The 22,826-nt window shown below is 58.8% G+C and overlaps 1 protein-coding gene across 1 annotated transcript; it reads right to left on the reverse strand.

Moving 5' to 3' along the window:
• Positions 1–300: 300 nt before the first annotated feature.
• On the reverse strand, positions 301–21,163 carry RAB40B (RAB40B, member RAS oncogene family). Its single transcript, XM_028521087.2, has 6 exons — positions 20,918–21,163; positions 5,229–5,289; positions 3,909–3,969; positions 3,141–3,218; positions 2,214–2,436; positions 301–905 (listed from the first exon to the last, which is right to left on the reverse strand). The coding sequence occupies exons 1-6, from the start codon at positions 21,078–21,080 to the stop codon at positions 634–636; spliced, it is 858 nt and encodes a 285-aa protein (XP_028376888.1). The 5' UTR covers positions 21,081–21,163; the 3' UTR covers positions 301–633.
• Positions 21,164–22,826: the final 1,663 nt, after the last annotated feature.

Consider the following 22,826-nt stretch of genomic DNA (forward strand, 5'->3'; position numbering starts at 1 on the left):
GCCCCCGCCCTGGCTCGGTCCCATGGAACTCGAGGTATCTTTGGCATTTTCGTTTCTTAGCTTCATAACTCGTGGGGTATTTTATACAAAAAATGTAGATGTACAGAAAAATATGCATATAAATCACTTATTAATCCCCAAACGTAGTAAATAACATAGCAAAAAGTTTTATCAAACCCTCTGGTACAGGAGCTGGGCGGGGCGCTGGGCGCGGGCGGCGGGTACACATCAGGGCTCGCACGCGGAGAGCAGGGTCGGGGAAAGGCCCTCCCCTGGCGTGGACTCGGACCCCGAGTCCGAGTCCCCTGGCGTTGCACGCAGCGCCCGCACACCGCCCTTCGCGTAAGAGCAGTTGTCTCGAGGGGAAAGCTGCACCGCAATCGTGGGATAGGTAACACTCGGAGTACCGACGCCCCGTGGTAGACACACGACTAACACGACAGCTTCATGCACACCCACGTGGAAACGTTGGAGGCGAACCGTGGGCCGGGCGTTCGCCGCGCAGAGCCGCACGGTCGCCGTGCGGGGTGGGCCGGCGCCTCTCGGACCTGGAACGGCCTCCCAGCCCCGGGGCGCCCTCTCCCGGCGGGTCCGGGGGTCTGGCAGGCGCCCCTCCTGAGCCTTCCTCCTTCCTTAGGAGACTTTGCAGCTGTTCCTGCCGCCGCGCTTGGGCGGGCTCTGGGGCGGCCGTGCGGCCTTGCCTTTGCGGAGGCTGCTCCTCTTGTGCGCGGGGCCGGCGGCCACCGAGTAGGACCGGCCGTGCATCATCCTGGCGTTCAGGCCGCTGGCCATGGAGAAGGACTTGAGGTGGCTCCTCAGGGCCAAGGGCAGCGGGAGCTTGTCCACCAGGTGCACGGGCGTGCAGGACACCACCGCGCGGCAGCACAGGTCCTGCAGGCTCAGCACTTGGGAGAGACCAGAAAACGGGCTGAGTTTCCGCCGTCCCTGACGCGGCCACCGCAGGGCAGCCTGCCCACCCGCCTGTCCTCGCCTGCCCTCCCCGGGGCTCTGGGGCAGGTGGGCCCGACAACCAGGGCTGCTGCTCCCTGCCCGTCCACGAGCAGCCTCTGGCAGGGCCTGCGAGGTCTCATCGCCTTCAACTCAGTTTACCCCGAATCTGAGAGCCCACGTCCCTCCCCATGGGCCTGAGAGGTGAGCAGACCTGGAGGGAGGGGGGTGTGGCGGGACGTGACCTCAGGACTCACAGGATCGTGGCTGGGGGTCAGAGACCACAGGCTACAACTCCGAAAGAGGTCTCCGCCTCAACTGCACAGCTGATGTCGACCCCTCGTGTTGTCAGCTTTAGGGAGGCGTGTGAGAACACACTGGGAAGAAAATGCTGCCATCTCTATGTCAGCTACGTCATTGGTGGTGTGAGCCAGGTTCCCGCCCACACAGGGGCGGGATTTGGGGGGGCCTGCTGGGGGGGGCAGAAATGGCAGCGCACCCCTCTGTGGTCACAACAACTCCTGGCCCCTGAAGGACTCGGAGAGGAAACATGACCTGGGGTTGGGCTCATTTCTAAAGTCCTGCCGAGAGTGGTTCTCAGCTGGGGGTGACTGTGAATCGCTGGACATCTGGCAGCACCTGGACACACTGTGGGTTTCACTACCGGAGGGTGGGGGCCAGGGGTGACGCTCAACCCCCTGGGGCACAGAGGACTGGCCTGCCTGGTGGGAGAGATTCTGGGGGCGGGTGGCAATCGGCATCGTGCTGCCAAGTCAATGAACATGCATTTCGTCATCTTTGTCTTATAAAAGTAAAATGCTGACAAGTTACTCAGAGGGAAACTGACAATAGGTCTCCCACTTCAACACTGAGGAGTTTGGATATTATGTTCCAACTGCCGGTTACATTCTGTTAAAAATATCCTGCGTACTTCTCTTTCCCGAGTTCCTCTCTGTGAACAGAGTGAGTGGAAAGGGAGTCACCCTATGGCGATGAGCTCTCCCTGAAGCCGCGGGCGTGGAGGTCTCTCGGCCACCGCGTGCCTCACGTGCACTGCCCTTGGGGTCCATCTGTACGGGCTCGGGGTCCTGCCTCCGGTGGAGGCCGGCGGCCACCTGGTTATGCATGCCCCCCCCTGCCCCCCGCCCGTGTGCAGAGTTTTGAAGCCCCTCGTGGACCCGCGACAGAGCCGTGAGTGTGATTCCCCGGAGAGAACACACGTGTACTCCGGGAGAACAGAGGCGGCGGGACTGCCCGGCACCTACCCTTGCTCGGCCGCCAGAGCCGGTCCATCCCGTGCCGCAGCAGCACGGTCCTGGCCAGCTCCGTGAAGGACTCGGTGACGTTGAAGTTGCACAGAGGGCTGACCTCGAAGAAGGTCACGCCCAGCCGCTCCGCGTAGGCCTGCGCCTGCTCCGTGGGCACCTGCCGCTTGAAGGCCAGGTGCAGGCGGTTCCCCACCAGGATCTTAGGGACGCCGGGGGCGTGCTGACGGTCGAGAGAAAGGCAAGGAAGAGGGTCGCTTGTGCCAGCTTCTGTTGCTGGCACCGAGGGCGTGTGGGGTGGATGGCACGCCCCCGAACCCACACCGACCCAGAACTTGGGGACGCGTCCTTGTTTGGAAACAGGGTCTTTACGGGTGTAGCCGGGGCGAGCACAGAGCCGGCCACTGGCGTCCTCGCAAGAAGAGGACACAGAGAAGACACAAGTGACCAGAGACAGGGGTGTGTCTGCGTTCCCAAGGCCCCTCCTCCGGGACTTTGGGAGGGAGTGGCAGCCCTGCCGACACCTCGATCTTGGACTCGGGGCCCCCAAAATGTGAGAAAGTAAATGTGCTGTGGAAGCCGCCTGGTTTGTGGTGATTTGTCTTGGCAGCTGCGGGAAACTGATGCGGTGGGTTCGGTCCCGGCCACTCCATGTCCCCACTGACCAGGCTGTTGCGCTGGTCAGGACGCCCGCAGCCAGCAGCCTCCGCCCACCCGACCACAGCAGGGCAGGCTGAGGCTCCAGACCACGCGCAGGGCCCTGACGCCCCGGCTGGGTGGTGCCCCCCCCCCAGCGGGGCCCGATGCTGTGCTGGCAGCCCACACACCCTCCCTGTCGTTGGAGCCTCGTGCCCGGTGCCCAGGCCGCCGGCCCGGCCTCACACCCCCCCGCCCACGCCGAGGGAGCTCTCGTGCCCCAGGCCGCACCTCGTCGATCTCCTTGATCCAGCGGTCGATGCCGTCGAAGGACCAGCGGTTGGCGATGTCGTAGACCAGGATCACGCCCTGGGGAGAGGGGCCAGCTGACGGCACGGCAGGGGCCGGCGCAGGGTGGGGCCTCTCGCGGCCGCAGGCTCGCAGCCCCCTGAGGCACCACTGTGCATCTTCCAGCACAGGCCTCTGTCTGCCCAGGGGGCAGCCCATTATTTCACAGGCTCATTGGCTGATAAGCCCGCCAATGTCACAGTGAGCCGGGGACTAGAACTCAGTTCCCACGTCCACGAGCTGCTCCAGGGACACACAGCCTGGGGGTGTCGGGGTCAGCAGCTCAGGAGGGGCAGAGCCCACCCACCTGGACGGGGTGTTCGGGTGCACACGCACAGACACACACAGGATCATGGACTCCGGTGGCACATGTGCATGTGCACACACATGTATTCCAACCTGGGTGCATGTCTATACACACAGGCATGAACACACATGCGTAGCACAATGCCCCCTACACAAACATGCACGTGTGCGCACTCATGCTTCACATGCCTGCACATACCTGCACCAGCACAGTGCACAGAGACAGGCATGCATGCACACGTGTGCATACGCAGCCCTGGTGCTGGCAAAGGCTGCGAGCCGCCAGCACCCTGCGGCACGCTTCCACACTCGGCCTCAGGTCGCACACACAGGGCACAGCCGCCTCCTCCCCCGTCCACTCGAGAGCCCCCGGCCTCAGAGTGAACGCCCACTCAGGGCTGTTACCTGTGCACCCCGCGAGTAGGAACGGAAGATGGTGCAGAACCTCCCCTGCCCGGACGTGTCCCTGGAAGGGAAGGTGGCAGAGACGGGTGAGACTTCGCTGCCTCTCCCCGGCGGCGGGGCTGCTGAGCCTGGGACACCTGTCCACGGGCGGCCCTGCCACCAAGCATCCTGGACCCCAACTCAGCGGCCACGCTGTCCCCTGGAGTGACCTGGACATCAGGGTGTCTTTCGGGCTCATTCTCCTGTCTAGTTGTCATCGTGTGAGTTAAACTAGAAAAAATCGTGGTGGGTTTCAACACTGTGATTCTGACATTTAAATAAATCCAGTGTAAGTTTCTAAAGTGGTGTGGAATTTCAGAGAGCTGGGCTCTCAGTGGCAACGGATGTCAGTCCACATGGGGGAGGGTAGGCTGAAGGATTCGGTGGGGTCCCTCGACATCCATGAACTCTGAAGCGTCTCGGCGAGCCACAGACACGCCCCTGCATGTGTCCACACGAGGGGCTGACCCCAGGCCCCGAAAGCCAGAGCGGAGCTCCAGGAAGCAGAAGTCCAGGCAGGGAACAGTGGCGCCCAGTGCTCTCGGGACCAGTGGACGCCGTGGCTGGCTCTCTGCTCAGGGCAACGTGGACACTCATCTGTGTGTGCAACTAACACACCCATTTCCACGGGAGACGCCTCAAGACACGAAGTCCCCTGTGTGCCAGGCGAGTCCTCACGTGTGACAGCATGCATGAGGACACACGTGCTGTTTTCTCCCCGTCCCCTGTGGGTGACCCGCCCCCTGAGACTCAGAAGAGCGGGGCCTGGGGCTTGGGAGGGGCCAGAGGCCGGAGAAGCGCCTTGAGTATGGACGAGGCCGAGCAGAACCTCGGGAGCTGAGGCCTTGCCCACAGGCGGAAGCTGCTAGAACGCCGTGGGCAAGGAGCCTTGGAGCCCTGGAGACGGGTGTGCAGCTTTGTTTGCAGTGGGGCCTGTGGGGCCGCTGTGAGAGGGGAGCAGTGTCCCGCCGGCCGGGACGGCTGCACGGCTGACCTGGCCGCCCGTGCCAGGCCCTGCTCTCTGCGCGCTGGGGGTGCGCCCCACGTGGGCACCGGGGGGAGCCCAGAGTCCGGCCATGGAGGGGTTTACCAAGACGGACTGCCCGGGTGAGACACAATGGGATGCTGAGAGAGCCCGGGTTGGATGGTGCGTTCCCCTCCGGCTGGGGCTGAAGCCGGACCACAGCCTTGCCCGCTCCTCCAGGCCAGGCCAGGACGGAGAGGCCGGGGCGGCCGGGGCCGCCGGGGCCGACTCAGGGCTGGGGCGGGGCCCTCACTCACCAGAGCTGCAGCTTCACCCGCCGCCCGTCCAGCAGGATGGTGGTGGTCTTGTAGTCGATGCCTGCGGGAGGGGGCGGGGCTTGAATGCGGCCGGCGGCAGGGCGGGTGTCCACCGCCCTGCGGACGCGCGGTTTCCCAGGTGAGGTGGGTGAGGTGGGTGAGGTGGGTGAGGTGGGGGTGGGGCTGGACCCTGCCGGCGGGTCTCCCCAGGCTGCTCACCCCCGGACCCCCCCTCTCTGGCGCCCACCCTCCTCTCCTCTGTCATCACCAGAGGCCTCCAGGCCAGCACCTGGACCCTGCCCGAGGGGGGTCCAGCAGGAGCCGGGGGCTCAGACTTGCCTCCCACCCCGTGGACTGTCCTGCAGCCTGCGGGCAGCCCCGCCTCCGGCCTCTTGTCACTGCCGACCCTCCTCCGCCCTCCTCCCCCCACCTCCCTGGGACTGCGCCCCGTGAGGGGCTAAAACACGGAGACGCCCCCCCACAGTGTCCCGCTGAGCGCAGGGAGTGAAATGGGTGGAACAGGAGATCTGATGTGAATGTCATCTCGGTGGTGCCAGACACGCGCGTGGGGGTGGGGGGGTGCGCACGCGCACAGGAGCCTGAGGACCGGGCCCCAGCCCACACTGGAGATCTCTGGGTTGCGGGTTTGGTGGGTTTTCCTTTACTTTCTCTATTTATAGCCTTTCTCTGTTTTCCCGTTCTCCTCCATGAGCTCGGATGTCTTCTGGATCAGAAAAAAAGCAATAATCGTTCTTTTAAAGGAGAAACACTCCTCCCCGTTCGACCAGGAACCCATCTTCTGCCTCCGAGAACCCGGTGCTGGGTTCCAGGGCGGGTCGCGGTCGGCGGGGGAGAACGGGCACCCCGAGGGCGGGCGGGCGGGCGGGGAGCGCGGGGGGGCGGCACTGGAGGACGGCGTTCCCACGGACGCCGGCGCGCAGCCAGGGAGGGGAAGAGGGGAGCCCTCCCCAAAACAGACGCAGCACCGGCCGGGCCCCCGAGTTCCCGCCCGCGAGGCTCCGTGTGCTGGAGCGGCCTCACCGACGGACAGACGTGGTGGGGGGGCCCTCAGAGCGCTGGACCCTGAGGGGCGGGGCCTGGGGGGCGCTTCGGGACGCGCCCCGACTTTGAACGCTCACACTGGCAAGTGCGGGCGGAGGTGGACGGACGGGGAGAGAGGAGAGAGGCCCGGCCGGGGGGAGTGCTGCTGTGGGGGCGGCAACAGGCGGCTCCCTCGAGCAACAAGGGGGCGGTGTCGCTCCCGAGCGCTGGCCTCCTGCCCCTGGGAAGGTCTAGAACCTCAGGCTCCCCCCCCCCCCCCCCCACCACACACACACAAAAGCCACAAGAAACCGAGTGTCACATCCGGGAGCTCTCCCGGCGTTGAAGCAGGTCGAGGGCAGAAGGTGAGCCTTGGGGGGCAACACCAGAGCCCCACTCGGTTCTGGGGCTCGGCGCCCCGCTGTTCAGGGCAGAGCGCAGGTCTGGCAGCGAGTTTAGGCCAGTGGCTTCGGGCCTGTGAAGTGGCTCCTCGGAGCGACTGGCCACCACGACCTCGCCTCTCCTTAAGGTCCCACCAGTGTTCTTTCGAGGGCCGGCATCCCCTTTCCCTGCGGCCCGCCGGCCGGCCTGGGTGTGGGTCGCATGAGACACACGTGCACACAGTGAATAGAATATATGGCGGCGCCCTGGCTGGTGTAGCTCAGTGGATCGAGCGCGGGCGGCGAAACAAAGCGTCGCAGGTTCGATTCCCAGTCAGGGCACGTGCCTGGGTTGCAGGCCACGGCCCCCAGCAACCGCACATGGATGTTTCTCTCTCTCTCTTTCTCCCTCCCTTCCCTCTCTAAAAATAAATAAATAAAATCTTTAAAACAAAAGAATATATGGCCGCATGTAGTACATCAACACAACGCACACATGCACACCGCTAATACACGGAACACTAGCTCTACAGTCAGTCAGTTAACTTGGAAGTTGCTAGAAGATACCGAATTTTCGGATGATAAGATGTCCCCTTTTACCATATTTTTTGCTTCAAAAATTTTTTTCCTATTTTTCTCCTCTAAAACCTAGGTGGACCCCACCTAGGGGGACAATTTTGAAGCAAAAAATGTGGTAAAAAAAGGTGCGTCTTACAGTCTGAAAAGTGCAGTGGATAATCTAACGACTTCAGAGTTATTTGGGGAAACATTCAGCTTTCCCCCCGTCTCCGTGAAGCAGCGAGGACACTTGGGGATCTGGTCTTGGATCTGGGGGTAACTTGGGGCTGTTGGCAGTCAGTGAGAGGGCCCCCCCCCCCGCCGCCTCTGCTGCCGCCGAGGCCCCCTGTGCTGGGCGGGCTTCTTGGATTCGGAAAGCCCGCGGGTGCTTATGGTTGAGGCCCAGACAATTCTTTAAAACTTCTCATAATGGTCTTTTTCAGTACCCTGTGAGTTTAAAAAGCTGTATTTCAGTTTTCTTTTTGTCAGAGTCGTGGACACGCACAGCTTCCAACGTCCCATCGTTCGGAGGCTCGGTGTGCAGAGCAGCAGCTGCCCCTGCGGCCCCCCGGGTCCGTCTCTGCTCGTCGTGTGTCCTGCCGCGGGTCTGCAGACGGTCGGCGGTGGGTGTGCCCCTGCGTCCTGACCGCTCCGCTGTTGGCCTCGGTCGACTGCCCGCCGGGAGGGGAAATGCGGGCCTGTCTCGCTGACACTCCACCGGCCTCCCCCTCTCTGTTTGTTTGTCTCTGTGTCTCTCTGACTGTCTCTCTCCCTCTCCCACACACACACGGAATATAATTATGTTGCGATTTTGGCTACTTCAATATTAGTCTAACATCACTTCGACCAAGGAAACCACCCACAGGGGAGCCCCGCGGGACACTGTGCTCATTCTTCCTTCACTACAACCTCCGCTCTCCCTGGAGTTAGAAAGCGCCTGCTCACCTGCTGGGGTTCCCCTCCAAGTTCGCCCCCAGTCCATCCCTGCGACCCCCGCCCCCCCCCCCCCCCCCCCCCCGTCTTCCCGGTCTCCTCTCGGCACTTCCCACGTCTGCACAGCACCTTTGCAGACCGCCTGCCTGCCTCCCTCTGCTCCGGAGCCCAGGAGCCCCGCGTCCTGGGCCCTCCCCTCCCGCCTCACCTGCACCCAGTCTCCCCTCTGGATTCAGTCCTTCTCCTGTCTCCCTGGAAGGGGCCCTGGAAGGCAGCGTTGGGGACCTCGCATGCCTGAAACGTCTTCGGTCGGCCCTCACTCTTCGCTGAGTTTGGACGGGCACACAACCGAGGCAGGAAATAGCTTTCCTTCGGACCCGGCAGCATTGTCTCATCAAGGTCTGCCTTGTCCCTGCTGAGACGGCAGACCTCAAACCGATTTTCTCTTTTAAAGATGGCTTTTTAAACAATGACTTTTAGAGAGAGGGGAGGGAGGGAGGAAGGGAGGGAGAGAAACATCAGTGTGTGAGAGATCCATCGATCGGTTGCCTCTTGCACACCCCCAGCGGGTGGGCCGGGCCTGGCCTGAAACCCAGGCACGTGCCCTGGTCGGGAATCGAACCGGGGACCTTTCGGTTCAGAGGCGGGCACTCAGTCTCCGGAGCCACACCAGCCAGGACTCAAGCTGACTCCAGATCCTTTGACCACAGGTGGGCCTTTCCTCCCGGAAGGCACAGATGGAGTGGGTTTGGGGACAAAGAACAGTACAGAGAGAACCCCAGATGTCAGGCCCCTGCGGCTCAGCGGCCTGACAGCAGCCCTGCCCCCCGAGGGCGGGGTCCACACGGCAGCGAGCCCCTCTGTGCTGCGCCCCGTTGGCTGGCTTCTTGTTCGCAGCAAACTCGCCCTGTCGGACAGGAAGCCCCGGACCCCCAGCGACTGCAGGACGGGACCAGGAGGGTCCGACGCACGGGCGCTGCAGGAGATGCACCCGCACGTCTTCCCAGAGCAGCAGCAGCAACGGCCTCCCCATCCCAGAACCCCCCTCCCCGTGAACAAGCGTTTAAACGGTGATCTGACCAACAGGAATGACTTACTTATTAACCTTCGTCACTCAGAGTGAACTCAGTGACTCCTGCAGGTGGTCACTCCCTAGAGCAGCCGTGCTGAGCCGCTGCCCTTCAGTGGACACCTCTGGCTCGGGCACCGAGGGGCGCTCTCCCAGAGCGGCGCGGGGTGTGGACTGACCCGGGCCTCGTGGTGGCCACCGCGCCAGCTGCCTTTAGGGTGGCGACTGGAGGCCTCCTTCCACGCCCCTCCGGCCAGCTGTGCGGCCCAGCCCTAGAGACCTGGATTTCTGCCCCTGAGAATTTGGGACCGGGCGGGGCAGGGGAGGCGGGAGAGGGGAGGGCAAAGTGTGGAGAAACACTGCCCCCCACTGGATGTGCAGGCAGTTCTCACCAGGCGGGAGAGGGGGGGCAGAGGCCAACTGAACTTGCTGGGGTCGCCCACAGGCTCCCCGGGGCTGCGAAGGCACCCCAAGGGGCAGCTCTGTGTGCCTGGGATCGAACCCCAGTGCTGACGACCAGCCGCTTCCTCCTGCTCCCTGTGCCTCAGTTTCCCCCGCCGCCTGGCAGAACACACTTGCCTCAACCACTCGGCCCTGTGCCCCTCGCCAGCAGCCTCAGCTCAGCCAGAGCCCCTCCCTGCCCCCGACCTCTGGCCCCAGAAGACGGACCCTCCCACCCAGGGGTGCCGGCCGCTGGAAAATTCCCCAGTCATTCCCTTCACGTCCAGGTTCGACGTCGCACTGTGAGAAGAATCTCTTTTTTCTCATAAACGTATTTACTGAGCCAGGCTTTTATTCTCCGCCATGTTTTCCTCTGTGTGTCATTTCCTCTCCTCACCTGCGTGTTTGTTCCATGTCGGCTCACGAGGAGCTGACGTTTTCGACGGACAGCAGTAACATCAGTGTCGGGAACAGTCTCATTCCCGGCCCTGAGCTCACTCACCGCCAGCTCTGTCCCTCGGAAACAAAGTGAAAATACACGGGACTTCCAGAACGGGACCTGCCGGCATGTTCCAGGGAGTCGGAACAGGAGACAAGACGAGAGATAATTTTAGCCTTTTAAAAAAATAGGAAGCGTCCAGCGCTGAGCCAGTCGCTACACTTTTAGCTCCGCAGGGAGAATAAATAATTCAGGCTCCTATTTCAAGGCCCCGCCACCTGCTTCGCCCTGTTTCGGCGAGGCGGCCGACATCGCGTGCTCTGCCACCTAGGAGGATTTGCTTACGGCGTAAGTGTTGGTTACACCCCGTCCACAGACACACTCGTCTTTGAGAGCCTGACTTTCGGGAAATGTGTGTTATGTTGAGTGAAAATGCCTGACAGAAGCCTGGCAGCGCCCAGGGGCAGGCAGGGAGTGCTCTGGAACCAGACCGGGGGCTTCAACGAGAGCCGGCTGCACCGACTGCCGGTGCACTGCTCACTGGCACCCCACTCCGGACAGCCGGGCCGGCGGACAGCCCGGGGTCGGGGCCTCGAGGCTGCGAGAGCACCCCCACGCCCCGCCACGCCACTGGGGCGGCCCCGCAACCTGCATGTGTGCGCTTCTCGGTGTGAGCGGCAGCCTCCGCCCGGTGCAGGCACGGGCTGCCCGGCGTGCCGTGGGCCTGGGGGCTCTGCCTCCGCCCCTCTGCTGCGGCCGCTTGGCGGTCAGTCCATCCGCCTGCTGGGTCAGCAAAACCGGTCTGTTTTAGCCTCCTCTCCGCGCTCTGTGCGTCCAGGCGCCTGTCTCCGGGCGGCGCCCACCCCGGCTGAGTCGTTGCTGACTCGTTGCTGACTCGTCACCTCTCTGGAGCAGAAGCTCAGACGGTGGGACGCGTCGGGGGATGAGGGGAACCGCAGTGAGGCTCTCGTCACTCATCACCGTCACACTTGTCCCAGCGACTGCCCCAGAGCCCCACCGCACCCGGGTCGCCTGGCAGAGCTCCGGAAGGCGGTGCAGGCCAAACCGCCCAGGGCTCCAGGTGTCACCTGGACTCTACCATCCTCTCCCTTCGCCTGCACGGTGCCAGGGACCTTATTTTATGTTAAGCGACTGTGGTCTCAGGACACTAAACGTCCGAGAGGGCTCGGCATGCCGCGTGAGAGGCCAGACCGGGACGCCACCACACCCTGTCCTCCGAGGACAGAGCGACAGGGGGACAGAGCCGGGCGTCAGACGCTGCTGCCTGGGGGGGCGGGCAGTGTCCACGGAGGGCTGGGAGCGTCTGGGTCGCTGGGGCTGCTCCACGTCCTGACTGTGGTGGCAGTTACCCCAGCCCGGGTCAGTCTCAGAAAGGGCTGGGTTTCCCGGTGTGAGCTACACGTCAACGCATCTGACTACAAAGAAGGGAGAGCTCTGGGAAAGGCAACCAGCACAGGCGTTCGGAGCCCCTCCCTGCCCATCACCTGCAGTCAGGTGGGCCCTGGGTTAGGGACTGCAGGGGTCGGAGGTCAGACTAGAGGGGCACTCCCACTGCCAAGAGGAGACCCCCCAGGACAGACAGAGGAGATAGGCCGTTAGAGAGAACATCTGACCCTATTGTAATGTTATGATGTTCTGTTACACAGAAGCATTTATGGCTTAATTTTAAAGCCCCAGCCAAGTGGCTCAGCTGGTTAGAGCGTCGTCCTGATGCGCCGAGGTTGCGGGTTTGATCCCCGGTCAGGGCACGAACAAGAATCGACAACTGAGTGCGTAAAGAAGTAGAACAACAAGTCGATGTTTCTCTCTCTCTCTCCCCCCTCTTCCTTCCTTTCTCTCTAAAATCAATAAACATGTGCTCAGGTGAGGGTTAAAAAAAACCCCAACACATTAAAAAAAATCTGTGTTCACACGTGGCCCTAGAGGGGTAGGGAGTGCAAGGCTAGGAGGCGTCACACCCAGAGGGTGAGACACGATGCAACGCTCAGGTCAAACCTGATGAAAAACCAGGCTTCCCATCTCCGGCGGTTGTCAGGGAAACCGCAGCGCGGCGGTGACACGGGCAGGCGCACTGCTGCCTGCGGAGCTGGTGCCGGCGACACTGGAGCGGCAGCGTCTCCCCCGGGGGAGGGGGGGTTTGTCAAAGGAAGGAGAACACCCTGACCCCGGGGTCACCTTAGGAAAAGGTGTTTCGGCGCTGCTCCTCATGGGAAGGAAAGCCGCCCCCCTGAGCCTCTTCCGAAGCAGACGGGCCGTCCAGAGTGAGGCCCTCGGCCAGCCACCACGTCCCACTCGGCTCTCTCACACACACACACTGTGTGACCCTGAGGGGGTTACTCACCCTCTCTGGGCCTATCAATGCGCCCTGTCTCATGAGATGACTCTCCCACACCCTCGGCAAATGGGAGGCACTATTATTAGCTCTTCGCAAAAACGAAACTGAGAAAGAAAGGTGGGATGTTCCTGCTGGGAAAGGAAGCTGGAGAAAGAGCCGGAAGACAGTAGTGAGAGGAAATAGTCTCCTGCTGGGGAAAAAAATCGGGAGGCAAGACGCGGTAGCACTGAGTGCCAGTTCAATCTGTTTCCCGCTCCCGTCCTCGGGGAGGTGAGCACCATGTGGAAGGAGGATGAGCAGACAGGCCGCCCCACTGGGGCCCTGACTCCCCCCTGCTCCCCCGAGGGAGACAGAGTGAGGCTCCAGGGCCAGCAGCGGCCTGGGCAGGACCAGGAGTGTGCGGTGTCAGGGTGGGCATGGAAGACCCGCACCCCCCACCCGCCGGGCAGTGGGCCCTCAGCAGGGGCGTCCAGAGGCCCCTGGGGACAGGCCCAGAGCAGAGGCTCCTGCCCTCCGGCTGTGGGTGCGGGACGGAGGAGCCGGGCCTCGCCAGACGACCTGTGAGCGGAGAGCTGGTCAGACGCAGCACCAGCAGGACACGGGACAATGCGGCCTCACGGTGTGCCGGCCGGGCCGCCCCACCAGCTGAGGAGAATGCCCACCTCGGTCTCTGCACAGGGTGGGGAGGCCGAGGCCCACGGCCAGAGCCAGAGCAGGGCCGTGACCGAGGGGAGGGTGTGTGCAGGGAAAGGGGGTCTCCCCAGCCGGACATCCAATTGGAAGAAAGTCTGTCCTGACTGCAGCCTGAAATGTCATCCCAGCGGGAAAGCAGCCACCGATGCCACAGGTAAAACGAGGGTGTTTGGAGGACTCCTTCATCGTCTCCTCGCCCAGGCGCCGGCCGGGACGCTGTCTCAGGACCCCAGTCCGGACCGGGGAGCAGTGGGCGTTGGGATGACGTTGGCGTGAGGGGCTCACGGCCACCGAAATGTGATTACAGGAGTAGAAAGGCAACGCAGGTGAGAGTGGGCACCCACAGTACGGATTTCTGACCAAGGGCTCGCAGCCAGAATGTAGTTTTAAAACACTCCCAGGAACCACTGAAAGAATTTCAACCCAATAGGAAAAACGGGCTGACAAAAGACTCGAACGTTTCACAAAAGAGGAAATCCAGGCAAGCACACGAAAAGCTGTTCGGCCTGGTTAGTCACCAGAGAAACGCACCTTCAACCGCGCACTCTCCGGAACGGTCGGAACGCGGCGGCGGAGACCCGGCGCACCCAGCGCCGGCGCGGAAGTGCGCAGCCAGGACCCTGCGCCGCCGGGGAGAGTGGGAGCTGGCGAGTTTTCGGGGGAACCCCCGCACCCTGAACACACGCACACGTGGGTGCATCGGACGCTCAGCCAGTCGAGGTTCAGGCCTGTTCCGACGGCAGCGCGCCTCGTGGGCACCCGAAGGCGCGCAGCAGCAGGAGTGTCCGCAGCAGAGCCGCGCCCGCAGGTCAGACACCGGACGCTGCCGGGCGGCCCGGCCCGGGTGGGCGGTGTAAGTAGACCGCGGGAGGTTCGCGCGGGAGGACCGCACACCGGAGAGGACAGGGACTGTCGCACGGGATGGGGCCCGAGGAACGGCCACCAGAGAGCCCGCACGGCGCAACCCCGCTTCCACGCGGAACAGACACGGGCAGAGCCGCGCGGGTCCCGGCCAGGCCCACGGTTCCGCTGAGGGGCACGTGGGGGCTGGGGGAGCGCGGGGCTCCAGGCAGCGTCCGTCCCTCGGTCTGGGTGCCGCTGGACGTGCGTGGGAGGTTGGTGGGGGCTCACTGAGCCGTGCGGCACCCACACGCGCACTGCTCTACCTGCATCTCCCACCCGAGGGAGCCTTGTGAGGGAGAGGAGAGGAGGCAAAGAACCCTCCCTAGACGGGAGCACGAGCCAAGGAACAGGAGGAAATCCATCCCAATCACTTCATGCAATAGAGCTACATTTTTTTTTTACTTTTTTAAAATATATTTTATTGATTATGCTATTACTGATGTCCCAACTTTTTTCCTCCCCTTTACCTCCCTCCTCCTTGCGCCGGCCCCCTCCCCCTCGAGCCCCGCCCCCCCCCCCCCTACGGTTCATGTCCATGGGTCGTCGGTGCTAGTTCTCTGGCTTCTCCACTTCCTACACTATTCTTACCCTCCCCCTGTCTGTTTCGTACCCACCTCTTCTGCTTCTTGTTCCCTGTGCCTTTTCCCCTGCATTGTCCCCTTCTCCTTCTCCACTGATGACCCTCCATGTGATCTCCATTTCTGTGATTCTGTTCCTGTTCCAGTTGCTTGCTTAGTTTTTTTTTTTTTTTTTTTTTCAGGTTCGGTTGTTGATAGTTGTGAGTTTGATATTATTTTACTCTTCATGGTTTTTATCTTCTTCTTTTTCCTAGATAAGTCCCTTTACCATTTCATATGATTAGAGCTTGGTGATGGTGAACTCTTGTAACTTTAACTTATCTGCCCTTCTGTTCTAAATGAAAGCTTTGCTGGATTAGAGTCATCTTGGATGTAGGTCCTTGTCTTTCATGACTTGGAATACTTCTTTCCAGCCCCTTCTTGCCTGCAAGGTCTCTTTTGAGAAATCAGCTGACAGTCTGATGGGAACTCCTTTGTAGGTAACTGTCTCCTTTTCTGTTGCTGCTTTTAAGATTTTCTCTGTATCTTTAATCTTGCATAATGTAATGATGATGTGCTTTGGTGTGTGCTTCCTTAGGTCCAATTTCTTTGGGACTCTCTGAGCTTCCTGGACTTCCTGGGAGTCTATTTCCTTCGCCAGACTGGGGAAGTTCTCCTTCATTATTTGTTCAAATAAGTTTTCAATTTCTTGCTCTTCCTCTTCTGACACCCCTATGATTTGGATGTTGAAACTTTTAAAGTTGTCCCATAGGTTCCTAAGCCTCTCCTCACTTTTTTTTTTTTTTTTTTGCATTCTTGTTTCTTCATTGTGTTCTGGTTGGATGCTTATTTTTCCTTTTGTTCCAAATTGTTGATCTGAGTCCCAATTTCCTTCCCGTCACTGTTGGTTCCCTGTACATTTTCCTTCATTTCACTTTGTATAACCTTCATTTCTTCCTTCATGTTGCAACGGAGCTCATCCGATTTTGTGAGTGTCCTGATCACCAGCGTTTGGAGCTCTGCCTCTGATCGGTTGTCTGTCTCCTTGTCACTTAGCTCTTCTTCTGGAGCTTGGATCTGTTCTCTCATTTGGGCCATGCTGCTTTGTCTCTGTGCACCTGTCCACGTGAGCAGCTGGGCCTTAGGTATTCCCTGGGGCAGGCACCCTCTGTGCTGCGTTGGGGTGCTGTCAGTGAGGGAGGGATCTGAGCAGGAACAATGCCACTTGCTCCACTCTCCTCCCACTTCCCATCACTTCCCTGCTTCCCACAAGCTGTTCGTGCCCATTCGGTGCTAATTTGCAGGCGGGTGTGGTTGTGCTCAGTTCAGGACCCTGCGGGTCTCTCCAACAGACTCTCCTGTGAGGCTGGGAGTTTCTCCCGCAGCCACAGTCCCCACAGGTTTTCCCTCAAACTGTGGATTTGAGTCTTTAGTTTCTGGTGTGGCAGCCTGGGGTTTCGCAGTCTGTCTTGCTCCCCCGCTTTCCCCCAGGCCTGTCTGCGCGAATGTGGGGTTGTGTGTGCCGTCCTCCAGCCGGCCTTGCAGCGTCCTCTCCACCCCTCCTGCCAAATGTCTCTTCAAGTCCTTGGTGGTGGGACTTCTGTGCAGATGTTTCTCTGGCAGTTCTGGTTGTTCTTTGTTTTTAAATTGCTTGTTTTCCTTCTTTTGGTTGTGCAAGTAAGAAGCATTTCTGCCTAGGTCTCCATCTCGGTCCCCTCTCAGAACTACTTAATAAAAACATTAAGTTAGTAAAAAGTAAGTGTTCAAAGGGTTTTTATTGAAATATTTAAGAGATTTTTTAATTGAAAAAAAAAAAGTAAAATGGTAAAAGTCAGGAAGAAATTAGAGACCGAAGCAACATCATTACTGGACTAACATAATGTATTAGAAACAGAGACGTTTCACTAAAATCAGAATTACCAAGAGGTAGGAGGGGTTTGAGATAATTGCAGAAATGAAGAGGAGGAAGATGAACAGACCAAAGCAGCAACTGGGGAGAAGCGAGTGGACACGGAAGGCAAACGAAAATGGCCTGACTCAAGGGGAACTGGTGCAGCAGGCAGAATGATGCCCGCCCCCCAGAGACCCCCCAGTCCTGACCCCCAGGTCTCGTGAACACGTTAGGTTATATGGCCAAGGGGTATGAAGGTTGCAGAGAGAATAAAGTTTGCTAATTAGCTGACCCTACGGTAGGGAGATTACCCTGGATCGTCAAAGTGGGCCCCACGTCATCACGAGAGTTTTTAAAAGACAAGACAGAAGCAGAGTCGGCGCCAGAATGATGAGAAGTGAGGAGGGCTCCCCAGGCCAGTGCTGGGGAGGAAGGGCCACAGGGTACAGACGCGAGCGGACTCCAGCAACTGGGAAAGGAAAGGAGACAGACCCCCAGCAGCTCCGAAAGGAACCCGGCCCTGCCCACACGGTGATTTCAGCTCAGTGAGGCTGCGTTGACTTCTGGGCCCCAGACTGTAAGATCATACAGTTACGCCGTTTGTAGCCGCCGAGTCTGTGGCGAGTTACCCAGCAGCAAGAGGAAACTAATGTAATGGGTGTCCTTGAAGTAGCAACACCAACAAATGTAACAGAAGGACATTAAAACAAATCTTCCTGAGCCCTGGCCGCTGTGGCTCAGGTGGTTGGAGTGCCGCCCTGTAACCAAAAGGTTGCAGGTTTGATCCCTGTCTGGGTCTGGGTGCATATGGGAGGCAACCGATTGATGTTTCTCTCTGACATAGATGTTTCTCCCTCCTTTGCTTTCTCTCTAAAAAAAAAAAATGAAAAAATGTCCTTGGGTGAGGATTGAAAAAATTAAAATAAATTTCCCTAAAAAACAATTCTATAAATTCAAATAATGCAGAGCATACTAGAAGTTTAATACCCATCATTCAGCTCTGAGATGTGATCTGGTTAAACTAATGGAGCATGAAACAAAAAAAAAGAATTCTTCCAAAATTCAGAAGAAAAAGCAAATCACCCACGTGGGGGGAAAATTAGCTGACCTCAGGCTTCATCACAGCATGTCCAATGCCAAGGTGTAGCGGGACAATAGTTACAAAGTGTTGAGGGGAAAAATGTATAACCTAAGGATATTATACCCAGCCAAGATACCGTTCAAAGATAAAGACAATGGGCTAGATGTTCCCAAACACGGAAGTGTTCAGGAAATACTCACGAGCCCATCCTGGAAAATGATGGAAAGTGAAATCTAGCTAATTAGAGGGACAGCAGAATGAGGAATGGACTGCCACAGAGGGGCGACCAGGACTGGCGGTGAACCCTGAGTCCTTAAAGGGCGAGCCACTGGTGAGTGGTCACAGTCATGGCAGCTACAGCACAAGCGAGAGACACAGGCCTGGGTAGTGGGGAAACAAGGACCCGGCCTGTGAAGCCAGGGTGGAGGAGAGTGGAGACGGAGGCTGGAAATGCCCTGTCCTTTCGACAGCAGGAGCACCCATAGTTTCAGTGAAACATGTCTTTGAAAAAAAGATTCTGACTTTTTACAATTTTTCATAATCTCTCTCTTTTTAAAAAGATTTTATTTATTTATTTTTAGAGAGGGAAAGGGAGGGAGAAAGAGAGAGAGAATCAATGTGTGGTTGCCTCTCACATGGCCCCCACTGGGGACATGGCCTGCAACCCAGGCATGTGCCCTGACTAGGAATTGAACCTGCGATGCTTTGGTTCGCAGCCCGCGCTCAATTCACTGAGCTATGCCAGCCAGGGCAATAATCTCTTTTTTAAGTTTTTGAAATTATAGAGAGAAATGTTGATTTTTTTGGTCCCACTTACTTATGCATTTATTGATTGATTCTTGCATGTGCCCTGACCAGGGATTGAACCTGCAACCCTGGTGTATCAGGACAATGCAGTAGCCAACTGAGCTAAACAGCCAGAGCCCATAATTTCATTTCTTAACCCTAGAAAAGTCTTTCAGCAAATCAAAAACCCATGAGGGGCACATGCACGACATCAGTTCTTTTCTGTAGCATCTCAAGCCAAGTTGACAACGAAAGCTTTTGTGGAAAGTGTCTTTTAGCCTAAATCCTCCCCTCTGTGCCAAGGAAAAAACTTTAGAAGAAAGCATTTGCTCTAGAAAAAGGCATTGTCTTTAGAAATCCTGGGTCCGTTACCTAACAAAAAGGAAATAATGCAACAGAATCTTAGCCAAGCACTTGTTCAAGCCAGGCAGGAGTTTTACAAGGTTATGTCGTCCTCACTCACCTACCGCACGGCTCGGAGCACCCCCCAGCTTGTTCTCCTCAGACCCGCGCAGTTCGAAAAGCACCGGGCTTCACCTGCTGAGTGTTTTATTCCTTCACCTCCGCCGTGGCTCCCCCACTCACCGCCGGGCCCTGAGGGCCCAGCTGTGCAGCAAGCAGCCTCTGCCTTCCCGGAGCTTAAACTCCGGGGCTGCTCTGTCTGGAATGCTGCCACCTCCGTGTTGTCACCAACCAGATGCTACTGTTGAGCACTGGAAATGTGGCTGATGCAAAAGTGTTTTCTTAAATGTTTTACTGAATTTATTGTGGTGACATTTGTCAACAGAGGCACACAGGTTTCGAGCGTGCGATTCTCTGACACAGCATCTGCACACTGCGCTATGCGTTCACCACTCAAAGGAAAGTCTCTTCCTGTCGTCATGCATCCCCTTTGCCCTCTTTCGCCTCCCCCCACCCTCTTTCCCCCTGCCAATCACCCTAAAATTGTCTGTGTCTTTGTGTTTTTCCCCTTATTCCCTTTACCATTTTTACCCAGTCCCCCACCTCTCCCCTCTGACAGCTGGCAGTCTGTTCCATGTATTTATAATTCTGTCTCTATTTTGTCTGTTACTTTACTTTGCTCATTAGATTCCACATGTAAGTGAAATTACATGGTATCTGTCTTTCTCTGACTGGCTTATTTCACTTAACGTGCTCTCCAGGTCCATCCGTGCTGTCGCAGAAGGCAAGATTTCCTTCTTTTCTACCGCTGAGCACTGTTCCATCGTGTGCATGCACCACAGCTTTTTTGCCCACTCATTTACTGATGGGCACTTGGGCCGTTCCAGGTCTTGGCGACGGTAAATAACTCTGCAGTGAACGTGGGTGCATGTATTCGTTTGAAATAGTGTTTCGGGATTCTTCAGACATGTTCTTAGTAGTGGAATCGCTGGGTAGTGAGGGCTAATGCAAACCTTTAACTGTACCATTGTAACTACTTTGAACTTAAAGGGCCGCCCAGACTGGTGTGGCTCAGGTGGTTGGGCATCGTCCTGTGAACTGAAAGGCTGCTGATTGGGTTCCCCGTCCGGGCACAGGCCTGGGGTGTGGGCACAGTCCCCTGACAGGGCGCGAAGGAGGGGCAACCGACCCATGTTTGTCTGTCACATCAATGTTTCTCTCTCTCCCTTCCTTCCCTTCTCTCCAATAATAAATCGATCAATAAAATCTTTAAAAATTTTTAAAAAGCCTTGTGTGCCTAATAGCATCATCTCAGACAACGCTGTTCTAGCATCTATCAGAATCAACACGAGACCACCAGGTGGACTCTCCTCCCTGTCCTGGCCCAAGTCCATGCCCAGTGCACTCTCCTCTCCTCTCCTGCTGTCCTTCCTTCCCTCCTAATGTCCACTCCCTCTTGGGGCTGCTACTGCCAAACCGCACACCTTGGGGTTCTCCCCTTGCCCCTCCAGCTCTGGGTGCTGGAGCTCCCCTGGTCCTGGAACCCACTGTCCTGCGTTTCCTCAAGCCCAGGCCACACTCTGGAGGGTCGCTTGGGTTCCTTGCCCTTCCAGGCCTGTCCACCTGGGCAAGGACACCAGGAACCCCTGAAAGGTCTCTGGACTAGGCCTCTTTCATCTTATCTCCCTCCTCTTCCAACCGACCCACGTGCAGAGCCGCCACCTGGGAGCCTGAGCTCGAATCCCACGCTTGGAGCCACTCCCGCTGTCTCCACATCCCACGCATTCTTTCCAAACGCGTCGCGTGCACGTGGGCCTCCCTGTAGGGCCCCATCCCCAACCTCTGGCTGAGTTGTCCCCCTGCTCTCCTCCTCGAAGTCACCCCCAGGTCGGGAGGACCCTGTGGCCTGTCCAGCCACTCACTCCCGCCAACATGCAAAGTGTAGCGAAAGGATGGAGGAGGTGCCACTGCGTCGGCCCCAAGCCCCCCACTAGCTGCCTGCGACCCCCACGTGCGGAACAGGGGTGCAACCGGGGCCACCCACGTAGTGTGGGCCGATCCAGGCAGAGATCTGCCGGCCTTGTGCCCCGCGCTCCCGGCACCCAGCTGCGCTCCTCCTCCGGGGCCCCAGCCCAGCTCCTCCCCGGACCCACACTCACCCGCCGGGTGGCCGTATGGGGACTCGGCCGCGCCGTCTTGCAGACTCGCCAGGATCTCGCCTTTGCCCACGTCGCTATCGCCCACCAACAGGAATTTGAGCAGAAAGTCGTAGGCGCGGACAGGGCTGCCCAGGACACTCATGGTGCCGGCGCCGGCGCCCATGCCCGGCCCGCGGGACGGCGTAGAGGCGGCGGCCAGGCACCCAGACGCCGCGCAAACCCGCAGTCCGCGGAAAGCTGCAGCTCGGCGCCCCCGCCGCTTGACAGCATGCGGCCCCGCCCCGCCGCGCCATTGGCTGGCCGCAGTTGCTAGGGTGGTTGCGCACGTTTATTGGCTACCTTGCCTGTCTATCTTGCTGTCGTCTCCGCCTCCAGGGCGACGCCCACCCCCTCCATAGCCTGTGGAGTGTGGGAGGCGGGGCCACGGGGGCGTCTAGAGACGGGGTGGGGCGGAGCCAGAGTTGACAGAGGGCGGGGACATTGCTCCCGTAGCCAATACGGGGCTGGACCAGCAGGGGGCGGGGCCGGGCGTTTACTCAGCCGCGTGGGCCGGCGTGGGGCGCGGTGGGCAGGTTACCTACTCTGACGCGTGGCCTGGATGCCCGGGACCGGTCTCCTGGCGCCAGGGGCCCCTGTCTGGGACAAGCTCGCGGTGTTTCCCCACAGCTGCTCCAGGGCCTTGTCCTTGTCCCAGAGCCACTCAGAGTCCGTGGGTGTGCGTGCTTGTGTGTTCTCGTGCGCCTGTGTACGTGTGCACGTGCTAGTGTGTGTGCCTGTGTGCGCGTCTGTGTGTGAGTCCGTACACGTGTTGGCACAAGTGTTGGGGGCGAGGAGAAGGCGTGGACCCTCCAGCCTCCTGCTTCCCTCCTGGTCTAGGCAGTCCCCGACTTAGCCCCTAGACCACCTTCAGCTCGGGGGGTCTAATCTTTCGCGCGAATGCCCACTTTCTCTTCCATATCATCACATTTTCCTTCCCTGTTGGATCAAAATACAACAAGAATCATTTGGTTAAAAAACCAAAAGAATAATTTGTTTTGAGAATCGTGACATGTATGAAGTGTTTTATTTTACCTGCTGCTGGTTGTGATTCATCAGCTTTGTGGGATGATGACGGGTGTGGGAAGACCTCAGTCCCACGGGAGCACGGGGTGGGGGAGGTCAGGACACCCACACAGGGTTGTGCCCTGTCCGGGCTCACACCTACATTGCTGTATGTTGGAGACCTCTGCAGCTACTTGCATTTTCAGGACTATTGAGACTGCCTCGGACACCTGGGCTCAGTCTTGCTGGGGACCTCGCGGAGGCCGGGGGGGGGGGCGATGTGGAGAACATGTTGGGTTTCCCCACCCCAGGGTGGCAAGGGGTCCATCAGGGACAGAGGTCTGCCCACCCCAGAGTGCCCCACTGCCGTCCCCAGGCATAGGGTACCTGGTGCCCACAGTAGATACTGTCACCCACACACCTAAGGCAACAACTGAGTCTGCAACGTCTGTTTTAACTTTTTGTTTGCATAATCTGTGGCCAGTGTGTTGTGATAATAGATTGAGGAGAAGGGAGATTTTTGTCCTGCTGTGTTGTCTGGAACCACCAGGTCCCCAGACGAGGCTTAGTGGTCTGAGATGTGTGAACAGATGTGTGCTTTACAAACCCAAGCTTTCTGATAAGGCCTGAGGCACGTGATTTGAGACATTCAGTGTTTGTAACTGGGTGCAGGTTAGCAAGTATTCCTGATGGACAAGAGTGTCCCACTCTCTAGGAGCCAAAGGAAGCCGAGTCCTCCAGAACCTTAGCCATGTGGTGATAAGAGTTATTCCCTAGGTGTGCAAGACTTGTTTCCCCTCCACCCTCCAGAGACAAGCCTCCTAGGAACACCTATCAGAGGCAGCCCTGGCCCTGCATCCTCTGTTTC

This window comes from Phyllostomus discolor, chromosome 8 (assembly GCF_004126475.2).
Source record: "Phyllostomus discolor isolate MPI-MPIP mPhyDis1 chromosome 8, mPhyDis1.pri.v3, whole genome shotgun sequence".
In the NCBI taxonomy this organism is placed as follows: domain Eukaryota; kingdom Metazoa; phylum Chordata; class Mammalia; order Chiroptera; family Phyllostomidae; genus Phyllostomus; species Phyllostomus discolor.

Bases quoted from the DNA above. Each gene is read 5' to 3' on its own strand.
- RAB40B (XM_028521087.2), bottom strand. From the start codon at position 21,080: ATGGGCGCCGGCGCCGGCACCATGAGTGTCCTGGGCAGCCCTGTCCGC. The intron at 5,290-20,917 runs GTGAGTGTGGGT...CCCCTCCCGCAG, and splicing joins CCCATACGGCCACCCGGCGG to GCATCGACTACAAGACCACC. The intron at 3,970-5,228 runs GTGAGTGAGGGC...CTTCCCTTCCAG, and splicing joins CGGGTGAAGCTGCAGCTCTG to GGACACGTCCGGGCAGGGGA.